The sequence below is a fragment of the Spermophilus citellus genome (genome assembly GCF_964194105.1).
Source record: "Spermophilus citellus genome assembly, chromosome: 5".
Taxonomy (NCBI): Eukaryota; Metazoa; Chordata; class Mammalia; order Rodentia; family Sciuridae; genus Spermophilus; species Spermophilus citellus.
Window position 1 is genome coordinate 38,189,590 of NC_138186.1, and position 16,407 is coordinate 38,205,996.

General features: G+C 39.3%; 2 protein-coding genes across 3 annotated transcripts; one reads left to right on the forward strand and one right to left on the reverse strand.

Annotated features, from left to right (window-relative positions):
- Positions 1–160: 160 nt before the first annotated feature.
- Positions 161–10,471, reverse strand: ZKSCAN4 (zinc finger with KRAB and SCAN domains 4). 2 transcript variants are annotated; one of them, XM_081294554.1, is made up of 5 exons: positions 9,755–10,471; positions 8,510–8,639; positions 6,410–6,492; positions 5,145–5,268; positions 161–4,146 (listed from the first exon to the last, which is right to left on the reverse strand). In XM_081294554.1, exons 1-5 carry the CDS (start codon positions 10,172–10,174, stop codon positions 3,287–3,289), a joined length of 1,617 nt encoding a protein of 538 aa, XP_081150680.1. In that variant the 5' UTR covers positions 10,175–10,471; the 3' UTR covers positions 161–3,286. The 2 variants fall into 2 exon arrangements, with proteins under 2 accessions (XP_081150680.1, XP_081150679.1); XM_081294553.1 differs by having other exon boundaries at positions 162–4,146; positions 8,510–8,657.
- Positions 10,472–13,413: 2,942 nt separating this feature from the next.
- Positions 13,414–14,634, forward strand: NKAPL (NFKB activating protein like; the record flags this gene model as incomplete). Its single annotated transcript, XM_081295637.1, has 1 exon — positions 13,414–14,634. One exon carries the CDS (start codon positions 13,414–13,416, stop codon positions 14,632–14,634), a length of 1,221 nt encoding a protein of 406 aa, XP_081151763.1.
- Positions 14,635–16,407: the final 1,773 nt, after the last annotated feature.

The following is a 16,407-nucleotide window of genomic DNA, read 5'->3' on the forward strand; positions in this document are numbered from 1 at the left end:
CCCTATATCAAAATAAATAAATAAATAAAAAGGACTGAGAATGTAGCTCTGTGGTAGAGTACCCCTGGGTTTAATCCCCAGTATTTAAAAAAGGCCAGAAATATAATTCACTTATTTATAAAGACACATTTATCTTATACAAAAGTAGAGTATCTAAAAGACTATCAGCAAAATATTTTATTTTTTAATTTTTTATTTTTTGTAGTACTAGGGATTAAACACAGGGATGCTCTACCACTGAGCTATATCCCCAGCCCTTTTTGAAACAAAATCTCACTAAGTTGCTTAGGTCCTTGCTAAATTGCTAAGGCAACTTGTGATCCTATCACCTTAGCCTCCTGAGTCACTGAGAGGTGTGTATCAGCATGCCCCAAAGTAAAATAATTTCATTTTTAGGTAACACTTCTTATTTGTATAAGCAGACTTTCACAACTTTGTGAAATTATATAATACTGTCAAATAGTTTCCCAGATAAGATCTTGATCATAAAATGTCAGTGGTTTTCTAGCACTTCCTGAATGAAGTTTAAACTCTTTGCTCTGGCTCCCTTACCTAATTCGTCAAACTTGCCTTATTTACTGAATTTAACAAAGTCATGATCTTTTCAACTAAACATGTCATCCTATCCATATAATAATTAGTCATACCCCACAAGTAGTATTTCCTTTCTCTCAACTTCTATAGCCTTCAGCTTACCACTCATAAGATTATTTCTCAGTGTACTATCTTCTCTGTTACAAATCTTGTCAAACTTATCATAATAAAAACCTAAGTATATAGGTATGTACGTTTTATCCCTTCCACTGTCTAGCATAGTAGGTACTAAAAATACTTTTCTATGACATTCCTCTCCTCTACAGAGATTTTAGGGCCAGAAGAGTGAAAGGAGGTCCAGGGGTCCTCTATTAATTTCAGAATTATATTTGTATTGTTTTCTGGTTTCTATAACATGCCTCTCTTCATGTAATTCCAGAAATAGTTAAATACCACTGAGCTTGATGTCACTCACCTGTAAGCCCAGATACTCAGGAGACTGAGGCAGAAGGATTGCAAGTTTGAGTCCAACCTGGGCAATTTAGCCAGATCTAGTCTCAAAATTAAATTAAAAAGGGGCTGAGGGCATGGGTCAGTGGTAGATTTTCCTGGGTTAAATTCCTAGTACCAAACGAGAAAGAAAAAAAAATACAGTTGCTGGCTATTATGGTTTGGATGTGAGGTGTTTCCCAAAATTCACATGTGTGACAGTACAAGAAGGTTTGGAGGAGAAATGACCTAATCAGTGAATACCTGATGGGATTAACTGGGTGGTAACTGGAGGCAGGTGGGGTATGGCTGGAGGAAGTGGTTCATTGGGGGCATAGCTATGGGTATATGTTTTATATCTGGAGAGTAGAGTCTCTTTCTCTCTCTCTCTCTCTCTTATCATCATCATCATCATGTGAGCTGCTTCCCTCTGCCACACTCTTCCACCATGATGTTCTGCCTCACCTCCAATCCCAAGGAATGCATCCTACTGTCTATAGACTGAAATCTCTGAAACTGTGAGCCTCCAAATAAACTTTTCCTCCTCTACAATTTGTCTGGTCAGATCCTTTAATCATAGCAGTGAAAAAGCTGACTAAAACACTAGCCCATCATGAATTTGAATGTTAAAAGTCATTCTAAGATTAGCAAAAATTTAGAAAATGTAAAGATTATAAGACAAAAGGAAATGGCCAGCTGGTAAGGTTAATTTAAAATGAAATTTTAAAAAGCTAGACAAGATTAAGTAGAGAAAGTCTACAGATTTGGAAACTAAAGAAGTTTAAACTGGAATAAAATGGGGGATAATAAAGGCAACGAAAGATAATAGAGGATTATTAAATGAAGAGCCCTTCTGTTTTGAAAGTACCTAATCAGCCTGCAGTACTTCAGAGCAGGAATCCAGAAATGGCACTTGAGAACAGACATGAACACTATGCTGTTGGGTGAATAAAACATGGTCAGGCAGTTATCAGAAGCAGAATCCACTTATGACATAGTCTGGCAAGGCTGGAGGCTAGTGATATACTTAAGCACCTAAGAAGATGATATCAGTCTTTGAATAACAGAGGTGATCTGGGTGGAAAATAAGGGATATCACAAAAGTCTTGTTTCTCATGTTTAACTCACAGCTTTGAGTCTTGATTTCATATGTTGATTCTTTGGATATTGTAGAGTTCTTTTCTTTAGAAGCTCAAGATTCTCAATGTGCTTCTACCTACAGTTGGGTTTCTAGTCATATAACCTGCCACTAATCCAATTTTCCTATTCCCATCCCACAGGGAAGTTTTGAAGCCACGAATAATAATTATAAATATTTAATGAGATTGCTCTGACCTGGAGGAAATTTAAGCTTAGCTGTCATAAGCCTTTGTGCAGTTGACTTTAAGTAGGGGGAGAAGGATATACAGGGTATCTTAGAACTTGGTTAGGCCCAAGATATGTAAAAGGTGACAAAGAAGATGTTGAACATTAGAGAATTTACATAAAAATTCATAATCATTTTACCTGATTTAATAAATTAATTTTTATTTATCTGAATGCAAAAGAGTAGCAAACCTGATTGCAATAATACAATTCTATGCATGAAGCCATCTCCCAATATCTTAATCATTAAGAAGTTGTTTAAAGCATTCTTACCATTAGTACTATCCTCATGAAGAAATATGGATTCCCCCACCCCAAATCTGGCAATACTATATACTTGGCACAAATACATAGTATTGACCCAGAATCTAGAATCTGAGAATCAGACACAAACACAAATGGCATTAGTTACAAATCTCTCAGAAATCTAGACACAGATTTCCAGAGCTATGCAGATCATTTCACAGGTACATCCAGTCAATATTTATTAGCACCTATATGCAAGGCACAATGAGGGGTAAAAGACCTCATGAACCTGACCTACTCATGAAGGATTCATTATTGGAAAATGAATGGTAAGAGCAGCAGCCCCTCAAATTAAGAATTATCCATCCAGGAGAAAACAAAAATACTGCTGTGGCATTTAGCTATTCTGGAAGGCTAAATGGTAAGAATAAATAGGTAAGAATAAAACACTTTAAGTCTACCTTTTCCAGACAACATTCCTCAAAAAAGTTTGGTTCCAACTAATTTCTAGAATGTGGAAGATAATTCATCTCAGATTGTTTCCTAACACATGATGATGCACTAGTAAATAAAGCCCTGGCCTATAATTTCTGTAGTGCTCCAGGCTAGCTTCAGTTGAATTACAAATAAGCCCCAACTCTGGCATGTATAGTCAGTGAGACAGAATTTTTTTCCCTACATGGCTCCTCTGATGTTGAACAAGGTATGAAGTTCGGGTGAAGCCTTTTCCACATGCATCACACTGATAGGGTTTCTCACCAGTATGGATTTTTTGATGTTCAATAAGGCTTCTATTCTGAGTAAAACTTCTTTCACACTCATTACATTTATAAGACACAGGAGTTCCAACATTTTCCCACTGGCTTTCCATGCTACCGTGACCTTCCCAGGCTTCTCCATGCTCAGGCTCCTGATTTTTATCAGCATGGATCCTCTGATGTCTCAGAAGATGTGAATTACGCCTAAAGGCTTTGCCACACATCTTGCATTGGTATGGCTTCTCCCCAGTGTGAATTTTGTGATGTTCAAGGAGGCTGCAGCTCTGGCTGAAGGTTTTCCCACAGTCATCGCATTCATAGGGCTTCTCCCCAGTGTGAGTTCTCTGATGTTTGATAAGGTTTGAACTGTGACTGAAGACCTTGCCACATTCTTCACACTCATATGGCTTCTCACCAGTGTGAACTCTCTGATGAATGACAAGGGCAGAGCTCCCAATGAAGGTCTTCCCACAGTCTTCACACTCATAGGGTTTCTCTCCAGTATGGATTCTCCTGTGCTTGGTCAGGCCTGAACTCTGAGCAAAACTCTTTCCACATTCATGGCAAATGTGTCGCCTACTCCCTGTGGCATTTTTCTGCTTTCTTTGCAACCCACCCTCATCCTGTTCACCAGCTTCTGCACCTGCAGAGATTTGTGCAATATCCTCACCAAGATGGTACAATTTCTGCCCAGGCTTTTCTAGATGTTCCTTTGCTGGAGGCAAATCCTGAATTGTAGCCTGTATTTTACCACCTGAAACAACAAGCCAACAACTGTTAATTATAGGAGCAAAGCTCTGTGATGAAAAGTGATGAGGTAAGAATTACAGAGTTATATGTTTGCCAAGGATGAGAATTTAAGTTCAAAAATAAGGGTGGGAATAATGGAGGAAAAGGAATGCTGGAGAGGAAAGAGACCTGAGAATGGAAATGGGGCCATTGAAAGAAGGAGACAACTGGAAACGAAAGAAGTGGAAGAAGAGTATCAAAAACAAAGTACTATATTGAATATTTATGGAGTGGAGGCTTGAAAGAATAGTAAGACAGAGTCATAGACCCAGGATTAGATACCGATAGGTCTGAGCAGAAGGCAATCGTAAACAGACCAAGCAAAAGGATTTCTGAAACATTCTGTAACAAACAGCAAAAGTAGAAACTTAGAAATTGATCACTGATCAATGATACAAGTTGTTATTTCTGCTCTTATTTCAGGCAGAAGTAGGATCCCCAAACAGAATAGGCATTGGTGCTGGGAGTTCTGAGTCAGAGCACCTACTGTGCCATCAATGAGCTGTGTGACCTCTGACAAGTCAGATAACCCTCTGTGCTTCTTCACCCTCACCTCTAAGAGGGTGTAGTCTGTAGTTAATGTCTGAGGTTACTACTAACTTTCACACTGTTTGACTCAATGGTCTGTTTCCTGAAGAGGCCCTTCAGGTTTTCTCCTCTGTCAGGGCTAGAAATTCAAAGGAAATCAACATTTACTGAGCACCTACTTGAGCCACAACTGTACCAAGGTTTGTATCTACTTCCTCTCATTTAAACTGACCAGAATACTGACATGATAGAGAAGAAAGCAAGGATCAGAGGTTTAGGAGTTAATTATACATCTGACCATCAACAGGGGTTCAGAAATGGTGGTTCTGAAACCAAACATACTCCAAACACATTCTAACAATCCGGTAGGTTCTAATACACAAAATGAAAGAAAAAAAAGATACCTTAGTAAAAATTAGGGACTATTAATCTTACCCAGGGAGACTAGGTTTCCACAGTTTTCCTGCCTTTCATCTCTGTAGAGGTTCATTTGAGATGAATTCAGCTGTGTCCAACCAGGAGAGAAGGTCAGGGCCACATTTTCCATTTTCAGCATCCTCTAAAACAATAAATAATCCCACTTAGTACTTCTTGCCTATAATCACTCCCAAAGCAGGATACTTGCAAAGAACAGACATAATTCTTTAAAGGAGCTCTTTAAAAAGGGCCTACCTAACCCTATCTCAAAAAAATCTTTATTTAAAAGAACTGTCAAAGGCAAGAAACAATTACATTTGATGTAAGTACTTTCATATAAATATCTAAACAGTTCAGAAAGTGAAAAGGTTTGGAAAACAAGGGGCAAAACAAAAGGAGTAGAACCATATCCAAACTCTCCAAAAGATGTGTGGTATGCTTTGGTAAAGGAGCAGGTAAGGGCTTATTTACATTAATGGTTTTTAAAATACAATGAAATCTAGATCTGAGGTAAGAAAAAAATACAAAAACTCTGCAAACACTGAGTACTTCAAGCAGGACATTAAAGACTGAGAAATGAAAATCTAGGTTTAGTAAATCTTCCTTCTGGGAGTGGTGACACACTCTGTAATCTCAGCTACTTAGGGGAAGCTGAGGCAAAAGGATCACAAGTTCAGGGCCAGCTTCAGCAACTTCATGAGACCCTGTCTCAAAAAATAAAAAGGGCTGGGGATTATAGGTGTGGTAGAGCACCCTGGGATCAATCCCCAGTACCACATTAAAAATAGGGCTAGGGATATAGTTCAGTTCATAAAGTGCTTGCCTCACACACACAAAGCCCCGGGTTCAATCCCCAGCACCACAAAAATAAATAAATAAATAAACAAGCAAAAAAAAAAACAAAGTTGGGAATGTAGTTCAGTGGTAGAGCACTTGCCTAGTATGTGTAAGGCCCTTGATTTAATCCTCCTCACTGCCAAAACAAAACACCCCACAAAACAAACCACCATCACAATGAAATATTTAGTTGTTGAAGAAAAAAAATCCCACTGATAAAGGGGCTAACCAAAGAAAAGGGAAGCACAGAGAACCCTTTCCTGTAAGAAAACAGGAAAAGCCTCTTAAGTGGGCATCAAATATTAACCAATGATGAGATGAGAAAACTCAAATCCTATGTGGATTTAGAATGGGGTAGGGTAGAACTGGGGAAAGAGGAACCTAATAGGAAGCCTACCAATAGTAAAGTGTGTGGAGTATCAGAAAGGGCAGGGCTTTTAACTCACCTGGGACTGTGGAGTGGATCTGGCAGCTACTGGGGTATCTTCTCTGCAAATGATTCTCTGAGAAAGTCCAGGAACCTGGAGAACTAAGAAAGAAAGAAACTCTGGATAAGATATACCCTGGTGTTTAGCCTCCTTGCCTTATGGAATCTAAGATCAAAAACTGGGTTAGAACAGGGCAGGGTGGTGCATGTCTATAATCTCAGGGGCTCGAGAGGCTGAGGTAGGAGGATCATGAGTTAAAAGCCAGCCTCAGCAAAAGTGAGGTGCTAAGCAACTCAGTGAGATCCTGTCTCAAATACAAAATTGGGGGGCTGAGGCTGTGGCTCAGTGGAAGCACACTTGCCCAGCATGTGTGAGTCACTGGGTTCAATTCTCAGCACCACATAAAAATAAATAAAGGACTGTCAACAACTAAAATATATTTTTAAAAAATACAAAATAGGGCTAGGGCTATGGCTCAATGGTCAAGCACCCCTGAGTTCAATCCCTAGTACCCCAAAATTAAAAAAAAAAACTGGGTTAGGAAATTGTTGCTGAGAAGTTTATACAGTGTGTTCCTTTCCAAGGTGCAAAGGCCTAAGGAGTTCTGGTATGCTCCTGCAGACACACAAAAAACATAGGCAGAATTCTTGGGAGGAATGGTAAAGTGAATACAATATAAAACCAAAACAAAGCTTTTCATTTTTAGACCTTTTGGTCTTGAGTTTTGATGGGAAGAGAAAGGGGGTTTTGTTTTTTTTGTTTTTTGGGTTTTGTTTTTTTTTTTTTTTTTTTTTTTGGTTAAACTGTCTTTAGTGTGTATTAGAGTACTTTCCTCTTAGGTTCTGAAAAACTGAGAAAAATAAGGCTGATCCCATAAAGAAGACAGAGAAGTAGAGAGGAACCTCACTTTCCCTATAAGAAATGAACACTGCAAGATTCAGAAAAGGAGTTGGTTTAGGCCAAGACTTCTGTTGGGAAATAAAGACTATATGTTGAATGGTAAGTCTAAGTATTGTACATTCTGGGAACCTGCCTGAATGAACCCCCTAGAACACAAAGTTGCTTCCTGATAAATGATTTTCACCCTGTTTTCATTACAAATCTTATATTTAGAAGATGTATTCTCTTTAATTTGCAACAGTCCTACCATTTCTGGCTTTACAAATTTAGTTGGCTTTACAAATTCTACCTTATTTTCTTCATAGCACTTGTGAATATCTTAAATTATATTATTGATTCATTTTTATCTTCCCTACTAGAATATGAGCTCCACCAGAGCAAAAATTTGGTCTCACTGATGACTCTATTCCCAGTGCTAACAACACTGACTATTATAAAAAAGGTCTCCATAAATATATGTTAAATGAAAGGAGATCACTAAGTTATTAAAAATAAATTCTTTCCTGGTGCCAAGTTTAATGAAGTCTTATTTAATATGTCTAGGTTTGGTTAGGAAAACTTTCTACTATTGTTTAAAATTCCTGTTTTAGTTGATCAGTAATCAGCATATAAAGTAAACATCAACAGTCAGTCATGGTGGCACACACCTGTAGTTACAGTAACTCAGGACAATGAGGCAGGAAGATCATAAGTTTGTGGCCAGCCTCAACAATTTAAGGAGACCCTCAGCAACTGTGACCCTACCTCAAAAAATAAAAAGGACTAGACTTGGTGGCTCACACCTGTAATCCCAGCAGCTTGGGAGTCTGAGGCAGGAGGATCATGAGTTCAAAGCCAGCCTCAGCAAAAGCAATGTACTAAGCAATTCAGTGAGACCCTGTCTCTAAATTAAATACAAAATAGGGCTGGGTTTGTAGTTCAGTGGTCAAGTGCCCATGAGTTCAATCCCTGGTACTTCCCAAAATAAAATAAAATAAAAAGTAAAATGAACTGGGGATGTAGCTCAGTGGTAAAGCACCCCTGGGTTCAATCCCCAATACTAAAAAAAAAGAGTAACTGTCAGTGGGTATAAGGAACTGAATCAAGTCTTTAGAATTCATACAGCCCAAGGCTAGGAATGTAGGTCTGTGGTGAAGTATTTGCCTAGCATGCACCTAGCACTACAAAGTAAAAAACAAAAGTAGATTCATACAACCCAGCCCAGAAAATAATACTCACCTCTGTCTTGTAAGTGCTGGGATGCAGGAGATTCATGCTTGAGCAGAGCCTTCATTGGTTGGAATTGGCTATTTTGTGATTCTTGAACTGGTGTCAACAATGCCACCTTGCAACAAAGCAGTTCTTGCCCCTGGTGACCACCGGGAGGCTGAAAGTCATTCATCAAGCATTTCTATCATGCCTTCTACATGTTATTTCTACTTTCTAGGCACTAAGACCTTTATGAATATTAATCCACTTAATTCAGACAACCCTAAGAGCTAGAACTTTGTGACTACAAAACTGAGGTCCAGTTTAGGTAGCTCACCTAAGACACCTAATTTATAAACAGCAATGCTAATATAGGAGCTCAGGCAGAACAATTCAAGAGCCCATAATCTTAACCATTATTCTGTGCTCCCCCATTATATGCAATTGTGCTTTTATGAAACTGTTTGGAATCTGGTGCTAAATTCTCAAAGAATACTAATATTTCTTCTTACCTGAAAAAATCTGGATAATAGTATCTAGTTTATGGGGCTTAGGAGACTAGTAAATAAGATTAAATAAGATTATAGTAGGCCAAACCACTCAACAGATTTTCTTCCAGACATCAGTTAGTTTTCAAGTTTCTTTCTCATGTGGGCTCAGAATTTCCCACATTCTTTATAAAGAATGTAAGAGACTCCAGATGACTTTTCACTGTTACAGAGCTCAGTGGAATGGATCCAAGTAAAGAAACTTGGTTTCCTGATAACTGAAGGCTCTGAGAGAACTTGCACAAGAACACTGGAAAAGATAAAGAGGAAACATTGTAAAACAGATGAGAAGATGGAGGTAAAAGTTCATCCATTTTTTAACAAGTTCAAACCCAGTGGTCTGTGAACTTGTATAGGAAAAAAAATGGTCTTTTTTTTTTTTACTAGTCTCTAAGAAAAATGTAACATTTAAACAAGCCAATGGGACATAAGCAGTATTAAGACTTTGTCATCAAAATAGGTCTTATTATTTAGCACATTTAAGTTTAAAAAACACATATATAGCTTTACTGGACGTTTAATCATTTAATCATACACATTGCTAACTGTGTATCAATATGATTGAATTCTTTTGTAATCCTTTATATTTTTCTTTATGTATTTAAATACTCTGAGAAAGGGTCCAGAGGTTCACAATACAAAAAGTGATCTTGAAGAAATACCCCTCGCTCTGATCTTCAGGAAGGCACAGACCACAGCTCTCAGATACTAAACCTTTTCTTTCTACCTGAGGTGTGGGTTCATCCAGATGCTTCTCCAAATACTCCAACAGTACCACCACCTCCTCCCCGCTCTCTGGATGCTGCTCCCGCACCCAGTTCTGCAGGTCCCCAGGTAGGATGGTCAGGAACTGCTCCAGCACCAACAGCTCCAGAATCTGTTCCTTGCTATGCATCTCAGGCCTCAGCCACTGTCGGCAGAGTTCCCGGAGCCGGCTCAGCGCCTCTCTGGGGCCTGAGGCTTCCGGATAACAGAAAGCTCGAAAGCGCTGGCGCGAACATTCCTTGCCCCAGGCGAGGCTACCGGGTGCGCTCTCCTCGGTAACCGAGGCGAATTCCTCCTTCTCCACCTTCACAGTCAGAATCCTTATCTGCTCTTCTGCAGAGTGGGCTTCCAGCGCAGTTTTTTCTCTCCGTTCTCTAGCCATCCCGAGCAAAAGCAGTGCTTGAATCACACTCTAGCTCCCGTTGAATATCTTCGGAGAATTCATGAAAGATGGGAACTATTTGACAGTAAAACTGGAAATGGTTCCCTCCTCTCATACCAGGGGCCCAGATCTTTCCTGAGGCGCAACTGCACAGATCTCTCCAGTAGTTCGTGCCTTTTGCAGCATACTCCTCTACACCCCACCCTAATCCCACAATAAATATTCTCAAAGGATGTCCTCGGGGTGAAAGTGAACGCTGTCCAGACACAGGAGAGAAGTTGAGGCTGGGGTCTAGGAAGCCTCTCGGGGAATCAAAGCCACTTCCTGGGCTCTCTAGGAAATTCCTCTCGGTGGTTGTCTCCAAATTAACCCGTTAGGGATCCTGTCTTTACCCTCACTTAAGGGAGGTTTGTTAAGGAGAAAATGGCATACCGTGAATCATAAGAAATAGGACAAGAATCTTCAAAATCTAAAGGTTGCTGCTGGGGTCCTCAATTTTTTCTGATGTAAAACTTGCCTAAAAACCTGGCATAAAATTGATACTAAAATACAGCTAGAAAGCAGTGTTTCCTAGAGTCTTCAGAACTCTGGTAGGAGTTTTTGTTCCTTAGAAACATCAGAGAGGCAGAACACATCACCAGGCACTTGTTTCAGAGTAATGACTGCCTCAGGTCCTTGCTCCCCCAACACCTCCCTTAGTCTGCCACCTTCCTCCCTTTGAGGCAAAAACAATAATTTGAAGGAAAGCTCTCCCACCCTGACCTCATCCCCTCACAAATCCTTAACACATTCTAGGCAGTGAACTGCCAATGTAGCCACTGAGATAACTCCAGAAAAAGTAACCAGAAACTTCCTCCCCCAGCACCAGGTTACCACTTTGTTTTCCATAGCCTGTTCTCCAGGTTACCAATTTCAGTTTCCATGGCATGTAACCAGGCTTATGCTGCTCTCTGCTTCCAGAAACTCTCTAGTCCCTTGCTTTAGGTACATATTTTCCTCCTGCTTTCTTCCTTCCTGTTTCTTTCCAGACCCTATTCATGGTCTAGCACAGTAGTTAGATATACAGGCTCTCAAAGCAGGTCAACTGAGTAAATCCTGACTTTATCACTCATCAGCTAGGTGATATTGATAACTTAAATTTAACTTCTCAGTATGTATGTGAGTCAGCTTTTTGTTGCTGTGGCAACAATTCTGAGAACAACAGTAAAATGTTACATGTAAAAACAATTTCATTTTAGCTGAACTTTCAAAATCTGGTGCTTTTTTAATAATTGCAAAATATTGTTTTCCAAAACTGTACCTAATTCTTAAAGTTCTTCAAATATATTTGTGTTCTGTTAGTAAGTATTTGTTATCTATAAATAAAACACAAAAAAATAAAATCCTCTCACCTCCAAAATGCATGATATGTGTTTATTCTTATTCCCAAGCACACCTTTTGCACTAATGTTTTTTTGGCCAAGTCAGAGGTGAGTAAACTACTGTCTACAAACCACAGTTGACTCATTGCCTGCTTCTGTATGACCTGAGTAAGGAATGGGCCATTTTTGATCTGTAGACAGTAGTTTACTCACCCCTGACTTAGTGACATATGAAACCACATAAAATTCAGTTTCCAGAAATAAAATTTTATTGGAACAGAGTTAGGTCCACTTATTTACATGTCTATGGCTGCTTTTGCTGTCCAAGAGTAAAAATCAAACAAAATGTTATTTGTGTAAAAAGAATCTCATGCTGGGCATAGTGGTGCTTGCCTGTAATCCCAGCAGTTTGGGAGACTGAGACAGAGGATTGTAAATTCAAAGCCAGCAACAGTGAACAGTGCAACAGTGAAGCGCTAAGCAACTCAGTGAGACCCTGTCTCTAAATAGAATACAAAATAGGGCTGGGGATGTGGCTCAGTGGTTGAATGCCCCTGAGTTCAATCCTTGGTACAAAAAATAAAATTCATCCTTCATGTTAGAAAAACTGTATTACAAAAAAAAAAAAAACCCTGTATTTTAATTGCATTCTGAATAAAAAAAATTATATTTCACCTATCTTATAAATGTATGAAAATTTGTATTTTCTCTTGCTATCAGTATATCATAGCTCCATAGTAGAGTGCTTTCCTGGAATTCATGAGATTTTGGGTTTCATCCCCAGCAGTACAAACAAAACAATGAACAAAACACAAAAACTAGGTATTTATATAATATCCTCCACATTGCCTCTTGGCCGACAAAGCCTAAACTATATTGGTCTTTTACAGAAAATATATGCCACATCTGTTGTAGGTTATAGGTTTCCTATACAAACGGATATATTCTAAAATTCATTTTCCCACGTGCTATTGGTTTGTTAATATTTGAATTTCCCATCAAATACTGCACGGCTTAATTTCAGTAAACTGAAGTAACATTTCAGATCCATTTCATTGAACTATGAAGTCCTCAAAACAATTTTTTTCTTTATTTACAGAGAATCTGTAGTGCTTACCTTATTCATTGCAATATTTTCCATATACGTGTGATCATTCATTTATATTACTCCCAGCTTGCCAATTCCTATATTAGAATGGTCTACGGTATGGTGCTAATCCATGTTCTTTTCAATCACATTACTAAACTTCTTAGATCAAATTATATATTTTGGTTCTATTCAATTTAATTTCCTCACTTCATTGTTTACAATCCTAGCATCATGAAAGCATCATTCCTAAATTGTGGTTTAGCTCATCTTTCACTTTCAAAGTCTATGAGCTAACTGAACGGATGAACTTAACTAGAGAGAACTCTGGTGAGAGAAATACCTACGTACATTTTAAGACCAGGGAGAAATGGTTTTGTGTGAAATATTCGCCATTTCAGAGAGTTTTGCTCTAAAAGTATCTTCAGAAACTGGTTCCGAACTAAGTTTCTTAAGAAATGACCCCAGATTAGGAGAGTCAACAGGGGAAAATTCGGGAAGGCTGTTATTCAACAAGAGAGGAACTAATTAGTTTATTTCTCACGGGGGCCCAGGTTGTAGAAAGTAAATTTTAAAAAATAGGCACCCACTCCCAAAAGGAAGACCCATATAGCCTCCTCTGATACCGTACAGGCGCTGACTCGGTGTTCGCCTGGCAACCCGACGGAAGCAGAAGCCGAGCACGGGGAGCCAAGGAGCGGTTCCTAGTGCCTGCCCCTGCGTAGACAGGAAGTGTCGAGGCCTCGGTGTCTGCAATAACTGTCCTGCGTTGGCCATTTGGAGTGCTGCTCATGGCTCCAGTATCTCGGTCCAGCTATTCCGAGGACCCCCCGGGTTCTCAGAGGCCACCACGCAGCTCTTCTGGGAGCCCACCGTCTGCGCGGAACAGGCGCTCCCCTTGGGGTGGCAGTTCCCGCCCTCACTCCCGAGGACCGGAGGGCCTCAAGCCTCCCTGGGTTGGGGTGAGCGTTGGCCCTTCTTATCCCCTTAGCCGCGCTGAGTCTTGGGAGCGGCCTCCAGGCCTCCACAGCTACGACTTCTCGTCCTCCTCTTCAATTTACTGTGGGGGGTATCGCTACCACCACCGTCACCACCACTACGGGGGCGATTGGCAGTGGGCAGAACACTATGAGAAGGAAAAGGAGGAGAGCTATCGGCAAAGAAGGCTGAAGGAGAGAGAGAGAATTGGGGAGTTGGGTGCGCCTGAAGTGTGGGGGCTGTCACCAAAGTTTCCTGAGCCAGATTCTGATGAACATACCCCAGTTGAAGAGGAGCTGAAGAATCAAAAGAGTACCAATTCAGATTCCAGCTCTGAAGAAAAAAGAAAAAAGAAGTCCAGTCGTTCAAAAAAGAAAAAAAGAAAGAAGAAGTCCTCCAAAAGAAAACACAGGAAGTATTTTGATAATGATAGTAATTCAGTCTCTGACACTGATTCTAGCTCCGATGATGATAAAAAGAAAGTCAAAAAACCTAAGAAGAAAGACAAGAAAAAGAAACACAGAGCGAAAAAATACAAGAAAAAGAATAAGAAGTCTAAAAAAGAATCCAGTGACACAAGCTGTAAAGCTTCAGAAGGGGAATTTCCAGAAGGTATCTGGATGGGACAGTCAAAGACTGCAGATACAATGGATTTAATAGGCCCGGAAGCACCTATAATACATACCACTCAAGATGAGAAACCTTTGAACTATGGTCATGCTCTGCTCCCAGGTGAAGGTGCAGCTATGGCTGAGTATGTAAAAGCTGGAAAGCGTATCCCACGAAGAGGTGAAATTGGGTTGACAAGTGAAGAGATTGCCTCATTTGAATGCTCAGGTTATGTCATGAGTGGTAGCAGACATCGCAGAATGGAGGCTGTAAGACTGCGTAAAGAGAATCAAATTTACAGTGCTGATGAAAAGAGAGCTCTTGCATCCTTTAACCAAGAAGAGAGAAGAAAGAGAGAGAATAAGATTCTAGCCAGTTTCCGAGAGATGGTGTACAGAAAGACAAAAGGGAAAGATGACAAGTAAAGACGTTTGTTGCACAGCAGGACTTTCAACAACAAATTTTCCATCACCAAAATAATTTGAAAAGATTTTACAGTGATGTTATACTTACTACATTAGTAAGTCCCTCAGGGAAAAAAAATCTGCGTTTTGAGGTATCTTTAGTCATTTTATTTTTATTTTCCATTTAAAAAATACCTGCACATGGTTTTTAAAATATTCAAATGTTACTGAAAGAGAGTAAAAGTAAATCTGTCACTCCAGTCCCCAATTTCCCTTCCCAAAGAAACCTCTTTTTGGTGTCTCCTGTATCTTCCCATCGTTTTGTGTTTATACAAGGGCATACTTTGCTGTATGAAGGTTAGCTTTATCCTGAAAAATGTTTTAAGGGTTTGTTTCTTCCGCATTTCTTTGATCTTTCTTTTGGAGGGCTTCATTGCCTCTTGGAGCCAGTCATTTGCCTGGAAAGGACTAAAAGAATCTCAAAAAAGAACAAAGGATTCAATTGAGTATATTATTCTGGTTGCAGTTAACAGATGAGCTTTTTGAAAAATAGAAGACATTTGATTCTTATAAACTGAAAAGTCTAGACAGCAAATGTATTTCCAGTATGGCTTTACTAAAACTTGGGATTATTTCCCAATCTTTCTTTTCCATGAGTCATTTTCCTCAAACTGGTTTCAAAAAGACTGCCAAATCTCCTGGTCTGCCTGTAAATAGGAAAATATTTGTAATATTGTCTATAATATCTGTAAAGAGCCAATATTTCTGACTTCACATTCCAAATAAGAATCCAGATTTTCTTGGGTCTCATGCCCACTTAAAACAAGGGCTATTGCCAGGAAAACAGAAAGGCCTACTCCCAGAGCTACAGGTATAGTTAGTTTATGAGTTACATGGGAAAAGAGTGCTATCTGCTGAATGAAAATCAGGGTAATGTTGGGCAGGGAAAATAGACAACCAACATATGCCAGTGGTGTTGGATTTAAAAAAAAAAAAAACATGAAATAGTAGATTTGCTGAAAGTTCTTGAAGAAAGTCTTGGCTTTGACTATTAGAAACCAAGTTCTGATTAAAAAGGACATAGGGTTTATCCATAAATGAGATATAAGTGAAACGATGAAGATTGAAGGTACTTGAGTCTTCCAAAGAGTAGATTGGGGTCACCTACACTAACTACCAAAAAAAAAAAAAAAAAATGAGAAGATATAAAGGAGGAACAGAACTCATGAAGAGAAGACCAGATCAGGAGGTACTCCATGCACAGGAGAGTTAGCATTGAGAGACTGATTCAGGATTCTCTAGGGAAGACTAGAATAAACTCAACTTGTGGTCTGTCATAAGGCCTTTGTTGTCATTTAGTGATTTCTGCCTGATATCTCACTGACCTTGACAAGTTCAATAGTGGCCAAACTATCTCATTTGAATAACACCCTTCTCAAGGCTCAAGACACTGGTAAGCTGAAGGTGCAAAGGTGGGCTTCTAGAATCTAGCATGGAAGTGTAACATGAAAGGTCACCTTCATCCCAACATATGGTACAGTTGAAACTGGACCATTCCAGCTTGAGGTTTTCCAAAAAAAGATGGGGGAATATTGACGAAAGACTGTTACATCTTCATTTTTAGAAATAAACCATTTATTCCAAACTAAACACAGGAATTGACAATTTGCTTTCTTCGCTTAATGGTAGATCTTGGAGATGTTTTGTGTCTGTCCATGTCATTCTCCTAAATGACTTATAGCATTCCATTATATGAAAGGACTATATTTTACTGAATGTTTAAGGTATTTCTTG